Here is a 20,084-nt window from a genome sequence, read left to right on the forward strand (position 1 = left end):
CCGGACCTATCATTACCAGATGTCACAGTGAGGGTGGCTGCCAGCCGAATCACTGCTTATTGCCTTAAACCCCAACTCTCTGCCTCTTTCTCTTCCTCTCCGTCCTTCTTTTCTCTCTTTACTCCCTCTCCCTGTCTCCCTTTCCGTGCTCTCTCTCTCTCTCTCTCTCTCTCTCTCTCTCTCTCTCTTTCCCTCTCCCTTTTTTTTTCTTCCTCCCTTCTCCATTTCCAGCTGTTTTTGGAGCACGCAGCGAGAGCGGGGCAAGTTCTCCACCAATTGTTTCGGTCCTGAGAGGAGCTTGGCGGTCGGACCCCTCCCTCCTTCTATCTCTCTCCCCTCTCTCTCCTCTGTCTCTCTTCCTCTCTCGCCCTCTCTCTCTCCTCCCCTTGTTGTGACAGAGCACACCTGCTTGATCTTGGCTACGCACGCTCTGAGTCCAATTACCCCATAGGCCCTCGCAGCCACTTCACAGTCTCATCCCCCCACTCGACTGGATTTTTGGGAGTCAAGCTCATCTCTACTCTCTTTGCCTTGCTTCTACTAAGAACAGGTAGGTTAATCTTTTAACTTTGAGAGGGAAGAAAAGTATGGGTGATAATGGCTGAGGTTGAGAATAAGTAGTTAGGTTTCACAAATGTTTAAAGAGATAGAGAATAGTCTTGAGAGAATGGCTTGGTTTTATGCTTGATTGTAACTTTTTGCATAAATGAAAGCCTCACAAACTCTATTTTTGATGATTTAAAAGTTGCATTATTTGCTGATGATGTTATTTTATAAAGATAAGATTTCTGCTTGTGTTTTTTTGTTTTTGCAGTTACATTTGAGCACGTGTGTCTTTCTGTTCAACTGGATTTTAGTATGTTTTATACACTTCTTCATATTTTCATGTGTGTTGTGTATATTCCGGATATGTTGCCAGGTCTTGTTCCCACAGCTCTCTTGGCTGTGTGATGAGAGACCTTAATCATTTCCAGTCCAATCTGCATACAGCTCAGTGAAAAGAGCAGCGGCTAGGGAAGGGGGTGTGGTAGTGCAGTTGATGCTGGTACCTCACTCCTCTGCCAAAAGACTTATTCATCTGGCCCTTTGTGAATCTCCAAAGTATCCATCAATGAGATATTTTCAGCAGTTTATTAATGTACAATTTCAGCTTGCAGTTTTTTAAATGTGTTACTTTCTGTGTTTGGACACTTGTTTGGATGTGACCCATATGGAAGTGCATTCCTCAAGCTAGTTTTGAGTGAGTTAGTTTCATACATGGCAAAGTGACAAGAGATTGAGTAAGGGGAAAGGAAGAAATAGTTAATTTTCTTCTTTCTACTTAAGTTGTTTGCATCTTATTGTTGTCATCATTTGCTAACGTCAGTGGAAAAGTTCATGATTTGTTGCCTTAATTTGTTCCTTTTCCCTCTTTGTTTAGTTCTTCTCTTTTTCTCTCTTTCTTCTTTCCCTGTGGTGTTTGTGCAGTCTACTTGCAAATGAGGGAGGAAAAGCTGAAACAACAATCAGGATTTCTTTGTGTTGATTTGACCCATTATTTCTTTGACTTGGAAAAGTTGTGTCTGCTGCTTCTCACACTTTCCATTTCAACAGTTCATTTGAGACTGCAAGCAGACTGTTTTAACCCCAATCTCTTATCTGTCTGACTCTGCGGCCCTGTTTCTTCTCAAAATGAACCTTCTCTGCTCACTGTGGCGTTTGCTGCTGTGTTTTCACAGGAGCAGAACAGAACCCAAATTGCTAGGGGCAACTCAAAGTGAGAGGCTTTGAAGAGGAGATGAAAAAAAGCTGTACCTGGCAACGCACAGTGCCATTAATCCCGTAATGGTACAGCTTCCTCTATCAAAGAGAGGTCTGAAGGCTTCCCGGCAAGCCACCACACAACTCTCAGCTAACTCATTACATCCTTTTTGCCAGCAGGGAAAAAAACCTAATAAGCCTCAGCTGCCCTGAATTGCATTGAAAAAACCAGAGTGAAACTAAACAAGGGAAAAACTTAGACGAACAAAATAGAATGAAAAGTGGGACTTAAATAGAGAAATAGGGGCTAAAAGAGGCATAAACACTGCACTAAAAATACACTTAGAGCAATAAAAGTACTTCACCAGTTCATACTTTTGAATTGAGCTGAGCAGATGTTTAACATTTGAACCAAGAATGAGTGAACGGAAGGTTTGGAGGAGACAAGGCCCAGATATGCACTCAAGGGCTGCATTTTTCCATCTGGACTTCAACTCTCTGGGTCAAAAAGTGCAAAAGAACAATGGAATTGAATGGACATCAGCCATGAAGGCTTTTTCCCCCCATTTGCTCCTTGGAATACCAGAACGTTCCACATGTCAGTCTTTCTCGCCAAAGTTTTAAGGGTCAGACAGAGAAAGAAAATACCATAAGCTATGGGAGAGAAGCTGGGGAAGGAAGGAAAGAGCACAAAAAGGGAGGAGGAGATGGAAAGAGAAGAAAGGGAGAGAAGGTTGGGCAGTTCGTCCACGTCTGTGCAGACTGTTGATAATGGGACTGAGGTTGATGGCAGGGCGACAGCTCTTCTCATGGAACAGCTGAAATGTGGTTTAACCGCTCGCTGGCTTTCTCATGCTATGGCTCCAGACAACAGCCATGCTTTAGAGACCCTAAAATGATCTTTCAATAATAGTAATGGCTCTGACACTTATTTCCTTTTTCTGGATAGAGAAAGTATATTGATTGTAGTGGTCAAAAGAGTGTCTTGGGCATTCTTAAAGCCAAAAACCTCTCATGCAGACATACATGGGAGCATGGAAGCCTATTTTTCAGACAAGACTGATTTGGCCTAACTCCTTACAAGAACGTTTTGGCTCTGAAATTATTTGTTGGCTGTGTCTTTGCATATTTTCAGATACACATGTTCTCACTCACAAAATCCCCTGATATACCAGAAATTTGTTGACGACCACCGACTCCTCACAGCACTGCCAAGGGAAGAGCTCACTCATTTTTTGTTTTTTGCGTTTTAGCATTATTATCGATCATGCTCATGTGTCTGAGCCTATGTGTTTATGTAACCACGTGGGAGGGGAGGTCACATTCATTTGCTGATGGGTTAAAAGGGCCACACGTGTTTTAAACGTCCTGTGGCCTTGTAAATACCTTCCAGTGATTCATTGCTGACAGACGCTCTGCAGAGGCAGACGCAGGCCTGTGTAGAGTAAGAAGGGAGGGGGGAGGTAACGGACAGCAGTGGAGGGTGGGATGGTAGTTGGTGTCTGCTTTACATTGTGTCCTTCATTGCAACATGATTTGTTTGCTAAAATCAAGAAACTATGGTGCTTAATATTCAAGTCTTTTGCTTTCATGCTGCAGAGGTTTGTTGAGTTTGGATAATATGGTAATCATTCTGCAGGGTATCTCATTGATTTTCTAAGCTTGAAGGTTTTAATGAAAGGCAGTGACAAAGAGGAGAAAGTGACAAAGCAAAGGAGGGAAAATTACTTTACTCCCTCATGCGAGCTCTGCTTCCTGTCTGGGAATCATTAGTAATGCTGGGGCCAGACTTGGGGGAGAGTGGAGGGAGGGAAGAGAGAGATGAGACAAAAGAGGGACACAGGAGAATTGACAAGGATGCTGTCGCCACAGGAAATGTCAACCTCCACCCCTTTTTTTCTCGTTCAGACATGGGATGATGAATCACAGGTTTAAGAGACATGAGAGAAGAAGATAAAGATGGGTAGTGTACCATTTACCACATGTCCTTTTCTGGGATGTGGTAGATTGTAAATCTTTTGAAAATACAGACTAAACTTTCTCACAGCTGCTTGTGCTTTTTACTTTTTGATACATCTTTTCTATAGCTACCATAGCTCCATGTGCAGTATTTCAACCGGCATCTGCTGACCATCCAAAGCTCTTTCAAATTCTTTGGATGGCCTTGAATGCTTGACTTCTGAGTGAAATGACCTACAGATACAAAAAAAATTTTTTTGAGCATCCCCACCCAAACCTCACAAAAGTCACCATAAAGCCAAACTTTGCTTTATTCAGTATTAGGTGAAAAATGAAAATGGATAACTTCATCAGATGCAACCTCTTCCAGTGTGTTCACCTTGACCAGTTTTGTTGTCCTTGTGAGAACATTTTGCATTTGTTTGAGGGTTTTTACAGTGACAGTCTTTCTTTCAGGAAACTTGATTGTGTACCAATTCTTGCCACATTTACACTGATTAGTGTCAGTCCACTTCTTGTGAATAAAGCCTGTCCCATTTTCATCTTGTAAGCTGGCATACAGCCGTGGCACAACATTATACTGGCCGTGTTCCCCAAAATGAAGCCACACTGAACTGATACACTGTGAAAAGAACTTTGAGAGAATCATTTTTAATTAAATAATACTAATCCGATTTAAAATGTAAAAGTAATAGGCTGGACATTGTCTGTCTGTATTAATGATTAGAAACAGGTGGAGGTGCAAACAAAAATATTTTATCTCAGCAATGTATCAATTTTAGGAAAATTTTGGGCATTTTGTAAGATGCAGAAATTGGAGTGATCATCAGGACTCCAACATGAAGCTAAATGATGGGGGGATATCTTTTATCTCATAACAGAGAGTTGCATCTTCTTTAAGGGATAACAAATGCTGATATATTATGTAGACTCTACAGCATCACCATGCAAACTCTACCGTCAAGTCATGTTTCAACATGTGTGCAGCCCTCTGGGTTTAGCAGGCACACATACAAGGAGCCTGTGTCGTGTGTTCAGCAGATTCTTCAGATGTGTGTCTGTTTGAAAGTGGGGGCATCGTCTTAGAGCAGGCCATCCTGCGGGGAAAGAACCAACGCCTCAGGCACAACAGGTTGTCTCATGCACCAACATCGGAGGGTCAGCGCAGCTGAGAGAGCTGGGAAAAGCCTTGAATTTCAACTTTAAAAAGAAAGATGTATTTTACCATAATTCCTTAGTCTCTACTTAAAGTGACCTTCATGCTCACAGAAAGATCTTGGTTGAACATGTCTCCATTATTTCACCACTGCAATGTTGACACATAGCAATAAATCACCACAATGTACCTCCATCTCCAAATCCCAAATAAAAAAATAAAATTCACTTATAGCAGTTTATTCCGCAACTGTGGTCATAAATTGTTCCAAATGTCCCAAACAATAATCTCTAAAATCTTTAGAAAAAAATGTCCTGGGTTTATTTCAAAATCTTGTTTTAGTCTCATCATCAACAACTCATGGGCCTGATTATGACTCACAAAGTAGCAGTAATTCTTGTCTTTACAGTAATGCTAAAGTCATCAAATGCTCATAGAGTTTAGTTTAAGATCATTCTCTCTTCTTCTTCTTTTTGCCTGTCTGACTCACATTAAAAGCTGCTGAAACGTTTATGGGCAAAGGTTGATGGATTGATGGCAGGACACATGGAGAGCTGTCTGAAATCCTGCACCAGTGAATATATGTATGTATATCTGTTTATGTGCTTGTGGCCATGGGTCAAAGCAGGGAGATAAGGTTCACTAATCAGCAGTGAAACCTCTGTGTGCATTGCTGTTCCTTTAAACAGAGCTGGTTCAGGCTTTGTAGATAATTCTAAATGCTCCAGCCTGCAAGAAGTGCCAGATGTGAGGAGTTCACGACACCAGTACCTCTATGATAAAGTGACTTTCAAATAATGTTTCATACTACGAGACAAGCCCAACCCATCTGGAATCAAAGCTGGATAAAACAAACCATCAAAGGCATCTACAAGCACTATTTGACCCAGGAGTGCTTTATACCCTAAATCCAAAATGACGGCATAATGCTGCAGCCAAGTCTGCAGACAAGGTTTTCGTTGGATTGAGCTTTCAGTTGCACTAAGATAAGAGAGCCTGACACAGCCAAGATTACTCAGTCTGTCTCAGTCTGTCAAAAAGAATGGAACAACTTGTCCTCTGGACTTACTGTATGTTCAGACCTTTGTTTCAACGCCTCCCACTAGAGTACATACTGCATGTTTCCAAGTGAGACAAAATGGCTAAACTTTTGCATGGAAAACTGCATCTAGACATCAAACACTGTGTGACGCAATTCCAGGCTCTATGTGCCGACTTATGAAATCAATCTTTTGAGTGTTTTTCAGGTTTTTTTGCTACATAGCAACAGAACATGAGTAAAAAAAAAACATTAAGAGGGAGAGCTATTCCATCCAACACAATTCCCTTCTGAATGGAAGTGATTTCAAGCTTTCAAGCTTGGTCATACTGTACACGAGCACTGTAACCACTGGTCTGAAGCTGTACAGTGTGTCAAAGTGGTGGCTGTTTTGTGGACAGGGACTATAATTACTGCTTATGTTGAGAGTCCCTCTGAGCTGTGATCCCTGTGACCTGACGTAACCCTAATCTGGATTTACACTACATCAGCACATCTCTTTCTCTTTCTCTCTCATTCTCAAAGAAACACACTGTTGGAAATCACTATTTATTTATTGCTTTTACAGATACAGCATATAAAGCTACACATACAACTTGTGCACTTGCTTTAATACACTTACAAACACAAACTATTAGTTTATTCACACCTACAAAAATGGAATAATGCACTCAAATAACAGAAAGTACAAAAAAAGATACAGCACATAAGCATCATACACATGCACACAGGCCGTATGTACCAGCCCAGAGTCACTTCAGCTCTGGCCAGCTAATGGTTTTGGGTCAGTTTCATCATCCTGGTCATGATGTTCAGGTCAAGGTCCGCTACAGCTCCCAAATCATTTGTTAGCAGCTGCGGCTCAAATCCGCCCTTCAATTATTGTGGCACCAAGAGGGAAGGAGCAACTTTTGGCTATACGCATGACAAGCAGATTGCTGGGTCTTTAAGACTCTGCATGCATGTGAGAATGAGTGTGTGCGTTGCTGTGTAAAAGGTCAGGGAGTTTTGTGGATCTCCACGCTGAGAGAATATGTGTATATCAAATGGGTTGTGGTTGTGTTTAGAAATAGACGACTGCATAAGGCTGCAGGATTCTCCCAGTAACTCCACTAGTACAGTAGATATGTGCTTCTCCATTGTATTTTTTGGCACACACTGATGATAAAGTAATTTAATGGGAAACAAGTGATGACTGTAATTCATTACTTTTGAATGTAGTACAGTGGCCCAGTGGCAGCAATGGAATTTCCTATAATGCATCCCCTGTGTACTGTAACAGCTAATGCAGATGTTGCTTGTGCAGCAGCCAATGTTGTTTCTTTCTTTGCTGTAAAAGCAAATTACATTGGCACTTTGTATGGTATCCAGATCACTTAGAAGTAAAACCAACAGCAAAACACAGACAGTGATTCTTAATATTAAAGTAGCTCAACTGATTTGAAAAAATAATACAATTTAATTAGAAGATATATCCAGTATCCTAATAGATACCTTGTTAAAATAGCTAGGAAATTATGAGCCAACCTGAGGAAGCTACAGGCAAAACGTGTTGGTTGCTCTTAAATAAACCACAGTAAAGTCCTTCCAGTGTTCGGTGGTTAATTCAGATTTTTTACTTCATGGTTCTGCAACCTACTAGCACCTGACTGTTGTTGGCAGTGCATGGGGAGTTTTGTTTACTAAGAAATTATGAATTGTGATATACCTTAAACTAATGGATAAATACCATGACAGTAGTATATATTTGGCTTCTTTTTTGAGTAAGAATCACTACTTTTGGATATTTTTTGTTTGTGCTCTACTCCTTTGTAACATAAACATTAGTAGCCCTATGGCTTATCCCTTCTGACAGTAATATAGTGTAATTTTCTCATTTAGGCTTTCACTAACCCCTGCTCTATCACCTTTCACCTTCTGCCTGAAACTGACTAGTTAAATAGCTTATTTGACTAACCACACTAAATTGTTACACCCCAGTGTTTAACCCTCCAGCCCTTCACTTCTCACCTTTGCCCTCTGCCTCTCAGGTCTTCAATCGTCTCTTCTTCTGTTTTTCTCACACTGCGTCCTTCCCCCTCCTTTTGATTCACTGCCACAGTGAAAGTCTATTTTCTCTCTTCTCTTTGCCTTCTCTCCTTCTGAATATTATAGGGAATCTGAAAAAGTTAAACAGAATATGGTAGTTTCAAAACTAATCATAGACAGACTATTTTGAACTTGTATCCACCCAAACCTTTGAACTGTGTCCACTCATCTTCCAGGCTCCCTGCTAGCAGCACCATGAAGTCAGCCTGTCTCTCTCTGCTCCTGGTCACTGCCTGCTGGGCTCTGCCCTTCCGCCAGTCCGGCTTCCTAGACTTCATGATGGATGAGGCGGGATCAGGTCTGCCTGAAGACCCTACAATTGGACTCGCCCCTCGCATGCCTGAAGGACCCAAGTGCCCCTTCAGATGCCAGTGCCACCTGCGTGTGATCCAGTGCTCTGACCTCGGTAAGACAAGACACCTCCTACTGATGGTTCATGGTTATTTTTGATACCTATAATTAAATGTGAATCATTAAGTATTAATGAGTCATTAACTACACCGACTCTGAAGCAAAGGTGTAATTACTGAAAACAAAGCTAAAAAAAAGCTTAAACCCCATTTATTCTTTGTGTTACCAGATTTAATTTCATAGTTGTCTTGTTTTTAGCATTCAAGGGGACAGGTGACAGTATCCTGTCCTGTAATATTTTGTTGCATATTGCATATGCAACTACAACAAAACCAGTTCTTTTTATCATTTGTAATGATGCTACATGTAGCTAATAACCCTTAAAAATGATTCAGTGTGACTTGATTTGAATTCTAATGTTCAGACTAGGAGTAACAAGTCTCTTGTTCACATCCATTTTCTTCGTCCACTCCTCCATTTGGTGTTCTGGCCTGGATTCCAAACAAATGAGCTAATTTCGATGGATCAGATGCTGAAGTCAGATGGGTGTCTGCAGTAGTTTTACTCTACTTTTATTGCTGCTGAGTGACATTACTGTTTTTTTAAGAGCCGAAAAAGTCACAGACTTTATAAGCGTCTCCACTGTCCACCAAAACCCACAGGTTCAATCAGGGGGTATGTTATGTTCTGCATTATTGCAAAGTCCTCCAGAGAACATGACACCAGTGTCGATATCCTAAATGCTCACAGATGCTGTGAGCCATACTTCCTGTAACAATTACATTATTTGCTCTTCTGGGTAAACTGTTTTTTAAACAGTGGGGGAGATTGAAGGTTAGCCTGGGTATTGGAAAGTCCTGAACAAATCCCAGTTTTAACAAGTTCAAATGTTACAAAATTTGTTTCTCAATGTAAAGCTTACTCACCAAGGTTGAAAGACTACAATTACTCAGTCGGCTTTTTAATTCAGCACAGTCACAACAATTTACTCAGTTGTCATCTTTGTTGCATGCAGTTTATCCACTCTGTTTGTCTAATCTAATGTATAGCGTATACAAGAGCTTGAGTCATCTAACAAGCTTTGTCATAGAGAAGTTCCTGACCTCATTTATTCTTGTATAATATATAAAAGTGCTTCACTGCGCAGTTGGGTTTGATCGTTTTTTGGCACGGCTTTAGTTTGGAAAGCAAGGGGCACGAGCTTCAAGGAGACAGATGAGGGAGGAGGGGGAGGGAGGGAGTGAGACAGATGGACAAACTGGAAGGATAAAATAAAAAGAGGAGTGGACAGACATAACCAGCACATAACCAATTAAGAGGGATAGGGTTGAGATGGTGAAATACTGTAAAAGAGTGTTTATAGATTCAGGACAAAAATTACAAAACGTGTTGAATGTAAGCAGAGCTTGCAGACAGAGTGGCAGGTGGCTCAACAGTCAGAGCAACAGACAGTTGGAGAGAGTGATGTTCAGGAAAAGGCCGGTTCCATTACATCAGTCCTCCAACCGGGGCCCCAGTAAGCAGCAGCACTTTCCCCCCGGAGACACAGCTCCATGGCTGGATTCTCAACTCCTGCATCAGCAATGTTGGCCCTGAGCCCCCATCTGTTCCCCAGACCTGCTGGCATGCACCCAAACACTCACACATTTAGACACACACACACAGGATTAAAACCTATATGTATATATTTGGACACACACACAGGCCTGGACAAGACAGAAGAGTCTGCCTGCTCACCATCCTAAAGCACCCTTTTGGGGATTTTTGTCTGTGAGTTTGCAGCTGGCAGGATGACAGCAAAAACATTCAGGAGAGAAGATTTAGCCTAGGGTACAAATGAGTTGTGATTATGGATAAGCAAAACCTCTTTCTAACAGCGTTGGCAAATATAGACTGACAAAACAGCCCTTTGTTCTTGGTTATACATATTAATATTTATCTAATGGCATAATCAGCAGATTCTCTTATTAAATATTTATCTTTTATAAGTAGTGATTGTGTAAGGTGTGTAGTTGGCTGGCACATCATATCTACCCACACTTCCCGAATGGCCTGTACCAAAAACTCCAAACTTGCTCAATCCCATGAGGCAATTAGGCAGCCATGACTCGCTCGGCCACAGCACCAGACAAGGAGATGACTTTACATAAACACTACCATTAATGCTTGGAATTGCTGAACATGAGTCTAGTCCAGTCCAAAGCAAATATATGCTTGATATCCCAATCACTTTTCTTTAAAATGGAGTGATTAATAGTAACCGTAATGGTGTGGGCGAGACCTAAATTCCCACTTTTCTTGTTCATTTCCTGCCAAGTGGCTATCAGCAGAAATGTGAGATGTTGACCGAAACATATATATATTTATATTCACTCGTCAGTTCATGTTATTGTCATCATCACACTGATTTTTATTACAGCACTTATTCATATCAACACATCAAAAGATAATTTTATACAAGACTCTGTTGTATCAGTATAAGGGGAGAATTTTTACCTGCTGGTTTATTTTCCATTGCAGTTCAAAGATTTTTGTTGTATTATCAACAGCTTATTTGTGTTTTCCACTCATTCTTTCCACTTCTGCAGCAGGAAATGCAACAAATTGGATGCACACGGACATAAAATCAGGGTGATCAAGACTTTTTTTAAACAAATCTGGGTTGTATTACTCTGCAAAAGTCTTTACAAATTGACACAACTAGACTTACATATTGATATATGACACATCTTGATATCTTAACAGACTGCAAGACCTTTAGAAAGTCTTTTGAAAGGGTATTCCATCTATTTAGTTTTGTATTTCCATTAAATTTGGGTGCTCACAAGAGAACAGAAGCAGCAACGGCTGGGAAAGAGAGTCTGACTTTTAGAGACTAACAATGAAAAACAATGTGTGTGCAAGTATAGAGGTATACACTGTGGTGCTGTAATGATGGCGGTGACCACAAACAGCTGTGATGGTTTGTGGGTCATCCACTGCTGAGTTGGAAAAGCTGACAGAAAAGCAAACCTAGCTGAAAGTAATGTTTGGGTGAGCTGAACAGAAGTCGTCACAAACTTTTAGGACAAAATGGGTCCAGACATTCATATGCAGACTGGAGATACAGAGTGTAAGCTTCTTTGTCAAACAGTTTATCCTACGCCTCTTCCTCTGAAATGTAAACCGTTCATTCTAAATGTATTTTTTGTGTTACCACGGATGCAGAAGTGCATATAACTCCCAGCTGTCTCTGCTCAATTTTTTTTTAAAACAGTCCACTCAACCAAACAGTCTTTCACTACAGATGCCATTTTCTGTGTCACATCAGCCATGACGTGCCACGATGAAGTCCAAGCAAAACAATTTAGCTTGAGCTCAGTGTCCAGGTATGCAGTAGCTTACTTACTCCAAAGGAAATTTGTTTTAAGGTCCATTTCCACCATGTGTGCCTCAGAGCACATCAAATAGTTATTTTGTCCCATTGGAATGTCATTATAAAACCCATCCTGCTCTAAGTCCCTATCATTGAGACATTATGTAGCATGCTACGTTGACAAAGCAGACTTTATTATACTGTAAACTCGGTTACTCTTTCTTGCTCATCCAGGTTTGACTCTCTCTATTTGTGTGTGTTGTCCATCCATCAGTTCTTAAGGTATTAAAGCGCCTGAAAACTTTATTTATCCTATCTTATATCCCTTTAAGAATTTAAAACTTAGATAACCTGACTGTGTGGGTGTGGTTTGATGGGATCAGATTTGACGGACAGTGCCAGCAGAATAAACAAACATATGAAGTAACTGTCATCATAGTTTGGTTTAGTTGTTGCTGATTGGTGTACAGAAATATGTGACATTACTTTTTTCCGACGAAGCTCTACCCACTACCACAAACACAGATACGACAAGTAAATTCACCAAAACTGTGTCCAGAATTTTTTGTTCATTGCCTAAAGAACTTGGCTTAACTTGGCGACACCTGTAATTATTGGCAGCAACAGCGGTTTAAGGTCCCAGAATTCTGGCGACAGCAAAGCAAACTATTGTCATTTCAAAAAAGAAGTCAGGCAATAATTGGTCTTTTTCCATTATGTGTGAGCATGTGTGTGAGATGAGTCAGTTACGTCACTGAGGAGTTGGAGGTGTGAAGCCTGTCACCTGCAGCTCTTCATCTAACACCTCACCGAGGCTACTCCTTTTTGTTCCATTACTACCTGCAATATTTCAAACTGATCTGCTGTCAAAAATGACGCGTTTGTGATGAACGATAGCAGTCAGTGCTCAGTCATCAGTGGGCCATAAGCTCAATTGTGATACCTCATTCAGCAGTAGATGTTTAAGAAAATACATGTCCAGGGCCTTTAACATACAGTAGACCATCTTGAACCATAGTCATGGAGACAAGAAGGTAACCATTTTGTATCTATTTCCTGTTGAGGTCAGAGCGTGGTTAACTTCTCACCACCAGAACCTTGGCTGTCATCGCCTTACCTCAAACGCAGTTTTCCGTCATCCATCATTCTGACAGACCTATTGCATATGCTTCTTACCGTCATACCTTATGTCTAATTAAACAATGTCTCATAAACATTCCCCATCAGGTCTGAAGGCAGTTCCTGAGGACATCCCAAGCGACACCACCCTGCTGGACCTGCAGAACAACAAGATCACTGAGATCAAGGAGAATGACTTCAAGAACCTCAAAGGCCTACATGTGAGGGACATTTTAATTAAATATTTAGAGCTTCCTGTCTGTGTAGCACTAACTCTAACCCTTCTTCAACATGAACCCTTGATGATCCCCCCGAGGAAACATCTTGTTTCTAAATGTTTCGTTAATTAAATTGTCGTTCCTGATTAATTCCTTAAAGTATTTACCCATTCGAAAATATTGACTCCTCTTTTCCTCCTATCTTTACCACCACCACTCCCCCAGTCACCAGGTGCATGGAAACTATTCACCCGTGGGCCTTACACCATCACGCCTTCAAACTCCTTAAACTCTTGCAATAAATACCTCTGTCTGACGGCCAGAGCTGTTTCCACTATAATGTAACTGGCCTCTTACGGGAATGGACCACATAACTCACATTGCCTTGTGTCTGCTTACATGAGAGTGAAACAACAGGAATAAGATTTCTTAAAAATGCCATAGGGATAACTCCAGAGTGGACTTGAATTTGGCCCTCTGTCTCAACAGCACAGGCACTGGGTTGGAGTATCTAACAGCTGCTGAGCTCAAAATGTCTTGCTTTTGTAAAATCTGATCTGGAAAGTACAGATTTCTTTTACAATCCCATGGTGCATTTGTAGCAGGGAACGTTTCTGAGTGGAAGAGAAAACACTGAAAGCCACCAAGGTGTAACGTTTCAAATAAAGTTCAAATTCCGTAACAATGGGACTTTAAACACTGATGTGGATTTAAACAAGAACTGACTGGATCTGAAAAAAGCTACGGCAGTGTGTTCACTACCCAAAGTGTTGTGGGGATAGTGGTAAAAGCTCCACTACATCATGCAGCAAAAATAAAAGTTAATATTTAACACTAGTATCTCATTTCCCTGGTATTCTTCCTTATAGGCTCTGATCCTCGTGAACAACAAAATCACTGTCATTCACGCTAAGGCCCTCAGCCCTCTGACCAAGCTGCAGCGTCTCTACTTGTCTAAGAACATGCTCAAGGACATGCCCGCCAACATGCCCAAGAGCCTGCAGGAGCTGCGCATCCACGAGAACGAGATCACCAAGATCAAAAAGGCCTCCTTCCAGGGCATGTCCCATGTCATCGTCATGGGTATGAAAATGAAAATTTATTCTGATTCGTTTAAAATCGATTATATTTATTTGGAGGTATGACAGTGGAAGATACATATCTGAGGATGTAACCTTCTGTTGAAAAATAGACGACAAACAAGCTTAAGATGTTTCTCCATAAGGTTGTTGTCGGCAATGGCATATGGAGAATGACACTACAGATGAGGCTACATGCAGTACTTGCTGCATTTATACCTTATCTGAGAGCTGTTATAGTTCTTCCCATAAATGGGCAAAGATCCTTTTTAGCCTTTGTTCAATGTTGATCAAAGAGTTGCAAAAATTTGGGAATGTTGAAAAGTTGAGAGTTTATTGAAATATGTAACTACTGTATATGCTGTACATGGAGCAGTTGAGTTCCAAGGTATACAATGGATTCACTGCCTTGGATGTCTGGTGTACAGTTGTAACAAGCTGCGGCTTTTCACTGAAGAGGATGTTAACATTTTATTTATTTCTCAAGTAGGTACTTGCGTGGGAATGTTACATTTTATTGATTTTAGTTTGTAAAGAGTAGAAGGAAAGTTTGCTTCATGTTACTGTTGAGACACACAAGATTTGCACATCCCAGTCTGGAAGTGATGAGACAGCCACAGACTGTGGTAGCCTGTTAATGCATGATTACACAGCCTATGTTTTTTTTTTATCACAAAAGCATCATAGATTATTTGTCCTTTATCCTCCTTCTCCTCCTTTTGCTCCACTTGTCACTTTGACAAATCATCTCTGACTTGTAAAACTTCCTGTTCCACAAATTAAAAAGTGTCATTCTGTCATTGCTCAACTAAAGCTCAAAGTGACGATTCAGTCACTTAAAATGCAGTGATACGAGAATTATGATCCGTGACAAATCAGGGAATCTGGCGTGGATAAAGGCTGTGTTGCAAACACAAGCTATTCTCTTGCCAAATACTTTGTTTACTCATGACTCAGCTCTATGTTCCCGTAACACACGAGGAGAGGAATTAACTTCATAGACGTGCCATTACTGCTCTTTTCTGTCCCTTTCTTTCTCTTCTTTCTCTCTGTGCTCTTAATAGTTTTTTCTTTTCTTTTTTTTCAGAGCTTGGGTCCAACCCTTTGAAGAGTGCAGGAATCGATGCCGGTGCTTTTGCTGACCTGAAAAGGGTCTCTTACATTCGCATTGCAGACACTAACATTACCGAAATCCCCAAAGGTAAAGCTCTTATATTTATTTCCACAAATCATTCCTAAATAATGGGAATTTGATTTAATCCTAGATTTATCCAGTCAGCATCAGCCAAAAACATTCCTCTTCTGTAATGCTTGGATTTAAGTCTGCAGTAAAACAATGGGCTCAGTGTGAAAAAACACACACACTGTACTGCATATAAATTCAAAACTAAGATTCTAAGGCAGATGTCACTTAAGTCATCACTTTGTTCATTGTGGTAATCCTCATCTTGTGGGTTGTCAGGTCTGCCCAGCTCTCTCTCTGAGCTCCACCTGGATGGAAACAAGATCACCAAGATGACAGCTGCCAACCTCCAGGGCCTGAAGAACCTGGCCAAGTAATATGAATTATGATTCTTGTTAAACCATTTCTTTTTAAGATTTAAAGCAAGACTATAATTATGACTGAACAGCAGCCACTGGGGCCACAAATGCCAATTACAATGTAATTGTGCGTAGAATTTTACTTAATTTTCTTAAGATTATCTTAAGTACAGTGTGTTTACCTCTTGTTTTACTTTTGTTATAACCATTTAAATATGTATCTCTATTGTCCTAACACGTAGCAAAAATAGCCAAGACATCAAATTGACTGAATAATGTCAGTTCATCGCTATCTATCTTAAGTTTGGCAATGTTTGCTAACATTTCATCTTTTATCAAATCTCCCATTTTTTGTGCTGTCTCGTGTTTTCATTCTCTGGTTCCACTTGTATCTTTACTTGGAACACTAGTTCTGGTGTTATTTACTGTATAACAAAACCTAAGACCTAAACAGTAGTTTTTGGATAATCAAAATAACTGGTTTGCTCATAAAATTTGATAACACTGTGTTTATAAGATCACTGCTCAGATTGTGCCAAGTGTGCATACCAAACTGTAACAAAGAAGGCTTTGATGCAGCATGAGTAGAGTATGTTGGAGAGAATCTGAGCAAGGGGTGATTTTTACTTTCCATTCACTCATAATTAAGAAATAGACTGGAAAAGAAATGGCCCCAATGAAAGGTGTAGATTATTTTCTGTATCATCATTTCCTCAGCTCATTTTTTTTTCTACTACATTATTAGCTAATGATAATTTTGGCAGCCTGAGGCAAACGTTGATGTCACTATCTTGGTTTCTCCACTCGTACATTTTGTGATCTCATATTCCTTTTTCTTCTACACATTTGAACACACATCTCATCTACTTGCTGATTTTTCCTGCAGGCTGGGTCTGAGCTACAATGAGATCAGCTCTGTGGAAAATGGCACACTGGGTAATGTCCCCCACCTGCGAGAGCTGCACCTTGACAACAACGCTCTGACAAGTGTTCCTCCTGGCCTGTCCGACCACAAGTACATCCAGGTACATACTGGTTTGATTAACATTATACAGTATATGTACATCGCAGTGCTATTAATCCAGGTTTGAATACACAACATGATCACAGTAAGATTGTTTTTGCAACCATTTAGTTCCAGCAAATTACCTCTGCTTGATCATCATAGTTATGTTTCTCATTTTCTTACAGTGTGATCACACACACAGCTCATTTTCTCTGATCTAAACCATACTGGAAAAGTTTATTTTGTAGCATTTTTGCATTTAGTCTGTTTAGGTTCACACTGCCCAATTACAAGTCAGCTAAGGCTTCCATAACAAACGTCATATGGTTTCATTTAGTTTGTTTATTGAGTAAAGTGTTGGTAGCCTGTCATACTATAATGTTACAGATTTAAGCAGCAGGGGGGAGTGTAAACAGACCTCATTCTTGGCCCTTTAACTTTAGTTTATTTTATAATTTCATTAGGCTTCTCAAGGCTGAGTAACTGCTGTATCAATCCCACCCCCATAAAACCTTTTTGAGGTGATTCCCTCATTCCTAATGAACCGCAGCACTTTACACCTGTCAACCATCTTTTAGCTGTTGTTTTGTGTTTTAATGGTATTTTCCTTAGCAGCCATAACACACCAAACTATGGGAAGAAATTAACCAGAGTTTGGAGAGCTGTTCTGCACAGTTTGTGCTAAACTGAGGCTTCTTCCAGTGCAAATTGGCACACTGCAGCAGTAGTAACAGGATATACCTATAGACATTGGGTTCAAATATGAATATGGGAATATGTGAACATAACAACCATTACTTTTTGGGATGTTTTTGTATATTAACAAAAGAATACAAAATACAAAACAGCAGGTGAACTTAGGAGATGACATTTAATAACAGTTGTAGTAGTAGAAGGTCCTATAAGAGACTGAAACGTGGTTCTACTGACAGCAGGTGCTCAGTTAGGTTTTTATTTTAGGAACTACATACCAATGGGGAGTTAATGAGGTGCTTAGTTTTTAACATTTTTGTGATCATTCTTTTTTATATATATATATTTTTAGCTCTTTTTGTTCTTTGTCTTTTGTCCTTCACATTGTTCCATTGTATATGATGGCAGTTGTAATTCATTATGACTTTGTATAGTTTTATGTTTTTGGATTAAGCGTCTTCAGAATCTGTAATTAACGTTGTGTTGTCTTTCCTAGTGACTTTGTGGCACTTCCCCTTCTTTTGTTCTTATTTCTAGGATCCTTCCCATCCCCCTCAGTTCTGCATAACGAAGGCTACTGTGATCAAAACACAGAGCTTAGCTGCATGATTGTGTTTAGCCACTCTTATGTTCATATACGGTTTTCATGTGCTTCTGTTTTTTATATGCATCTAAAGCTGTGCTTGTTCTCAAGCATCCAGCCGCATCAACTCTGTTATTTTGGAGCATGATCATGTAGGAAGTCTTCTTCCCACAGTTTTTATTTAAACAGAGGAAGAGAAAAAAACTATTTGGCTTTCTTGAGCTGTTATTATTCATTTGGTGACTTACTATTATCATCTTTATCTGGTTTATTTTGGAAAAACTAAATTGTTGCCATGCACATCCCACTCAGTGACCGAAGGTTGTCATTATTTAAATCCCTTCTCTAGGTGGTCTACCTCCATGCCAACAAGATTTCTGCTGTGGGAACAGGGGACTTCTGTCCTCCTGGCCTCAACAGCAAGAAGGCCATGTACTCTGGCATCAGTCTGTTCAGCAACCCTGTGCCTTACTGGGAAGTTCAGCCAATCACCTTCCGCTGTGTCTTCGACCGCTCCGCCATCCAGCTCGGCAACTACAGGAAGAAGTAGAGCGTCCCGTGCACCTCTTCGAGGAAGTGTGTGTTTGTAAATGAGTGTGTGAAAGTTTTGTAAGCGTGTGTGTTTGACCACAGCCCCACAACACTGACCCCTACCAACACTGCCTCCCCACAGACAATGATGTCATTAATCCACGCACTCATTTCAAAACTTTAGTGGACATGGACCTCAAATACAACATATCATATTCATTATTTAGCTTCAAGGTTGGTGCGACAGTAGTACACACAGCTTACAGCAAACACCAGCATACTATGGGGATGCTCTCACACACAGCACATTCATAGAAGCAGTTAAGCCAACATTAACATTTCAAATATGTTTTCACATACATGCTGTAACATATTATTGTGCATAATATGAGCAATTCATTCGGTGGACAAATTGAAATTCAGAGATGATCTCTAACCAAAAAGATTTGAAATCTCACTCAGTGGAAAATGTTATAAATCCCAGTTTGGTAAACTTCCTCGAACTTTAGCCATTGTATGAATTATAAGAGAGCTGGCCTGTAGAGCAGGCAGCAAGGGGTTAACTTGTGTTTTACAATACCTTTAACAACTGGTATACTAGAATGTACTAGATATTACCTGTGTACTAGGAATAGCATTCAGAGTGTAACATTGCCACGCTGCACTCCTTGAAAGAACTCTGAGTTTCTATTTGTATTGTACTCAATTCAAGTAGAGATAAAAGCAACCGTGACTTCTATTACATTGTGATTTCTTGTGCTTACTTCAAGTGTTGATTTAGTTCTGGGTGTTGTTACACTTTTTCTTCATCACATTTCATCAGTTGTTCCTCTCCTTGTGTATGTTGTTCCACAAATAAATAAGGTGAAAATAGCTTCTAAAAAAAATGTAGAATAAACCATATATGTTTTAAACAGAAGCCATTCCCAAAGATTTATATGCATGCTCTTATTTTTTATTTTTTCCTTTCAACTTGAACCTGATGCTTTCTGGAATCTCTTGTTAATGCGTGTATGTATTTCTCTCCATGTTTTCTTATTTCCTTTTTTAAGAGTCGAGATAAATTGGAGGGTGCATGTGGACTGGCATGCCCACTGCAACCATGTTGGTGTGAATGTTGTATGTATAGACGCTGTATATAAATGCTGTATAAAAACCTCTCATTGCTTAAAGGCACAAGCACTTACCATAGCTCAGACTTAATATATCAGCTAAAAAGGTGTTCCTCTTTTTTTCCCGGAGCAGGGGCTCCAGCTAAGGTGTCCTGAACAAAATAAAAATACTAATGGAAAAAGTAGCTGTTTTTGATGGGTGTAATAACCAAAACTTGCATTATCATCAATAATGTCATGGAGTTTTGTACTCCCAGTCACTGGATAGTGCTGCAATAACTAAATACAACTAAATACAAATTGGGCAGCGGCTTCCTTGGCGAACAAGGTCAAGAGGAGGCACAGGTAAAGTTTACTGAAAAACAGGTGAGACACTTTCATCAATACGCACACACATTAGGTGAAAGTTCTTCAGGAACATATTAATGATAGAAAACCTTGATAAAGGTTTAAAATGTCCAATAAGGTCACCTTGGTTGACCCAATCAAAGATATTCAAATTTTTGGAAAATG

General features: G+C 40.1%; 1 protein-coding gene across 1 annotated transcript; it reads left to right on the plus strand.

Moving 5' to 3' along the window:
- Nucleotides 1–209: 209 nt before the first annotated feature.
- dcn (decorin) lies at nucleotides 210–19,756 on the plus strand. Its single transcript, XM_051392469.1, has 8 exons — nucleotides 210–550; nucleotides 8,159–8,388; nucleotides 12,916–13,028; nucleotides 13,895–14,108; nucleotides 15,192–15,305; nucleotides 15,567–15,660; nucleotides 16,533–16,671; nucleotides 18,278–19,756. The coding sequence occupies exons 2-8, from the start codon at nucleotides 8,178–8,180 to the stop codon at nucleotides 18,476–18,478; spliced, it is 1,086 nt and encodes a 361-aa protein (XP_051248429.1). The 5' UTR covers nucleotides 210–550; nucleotides 8,159–8,177; the 3' UTR covers nucleotides 18,479–19,756.
- The last annotated feature ends 328 nt before the right edge of the window (nucleotides 19,757–20,084 follow it).

Source organism: Dicentrarchus labrax, unplaced genomic scaffold (assembly GCF_905237075.1).
Source record: "Dicentrarchus labrax unplaced genomic scaffold, dlabrax2021, whole genome shotgun sequence".
NCBI lineage: Eukaryota > Metazoa > Chordata > Actinopteri > Moronidae > Dicentrarchus > Dicentrarchus labrax.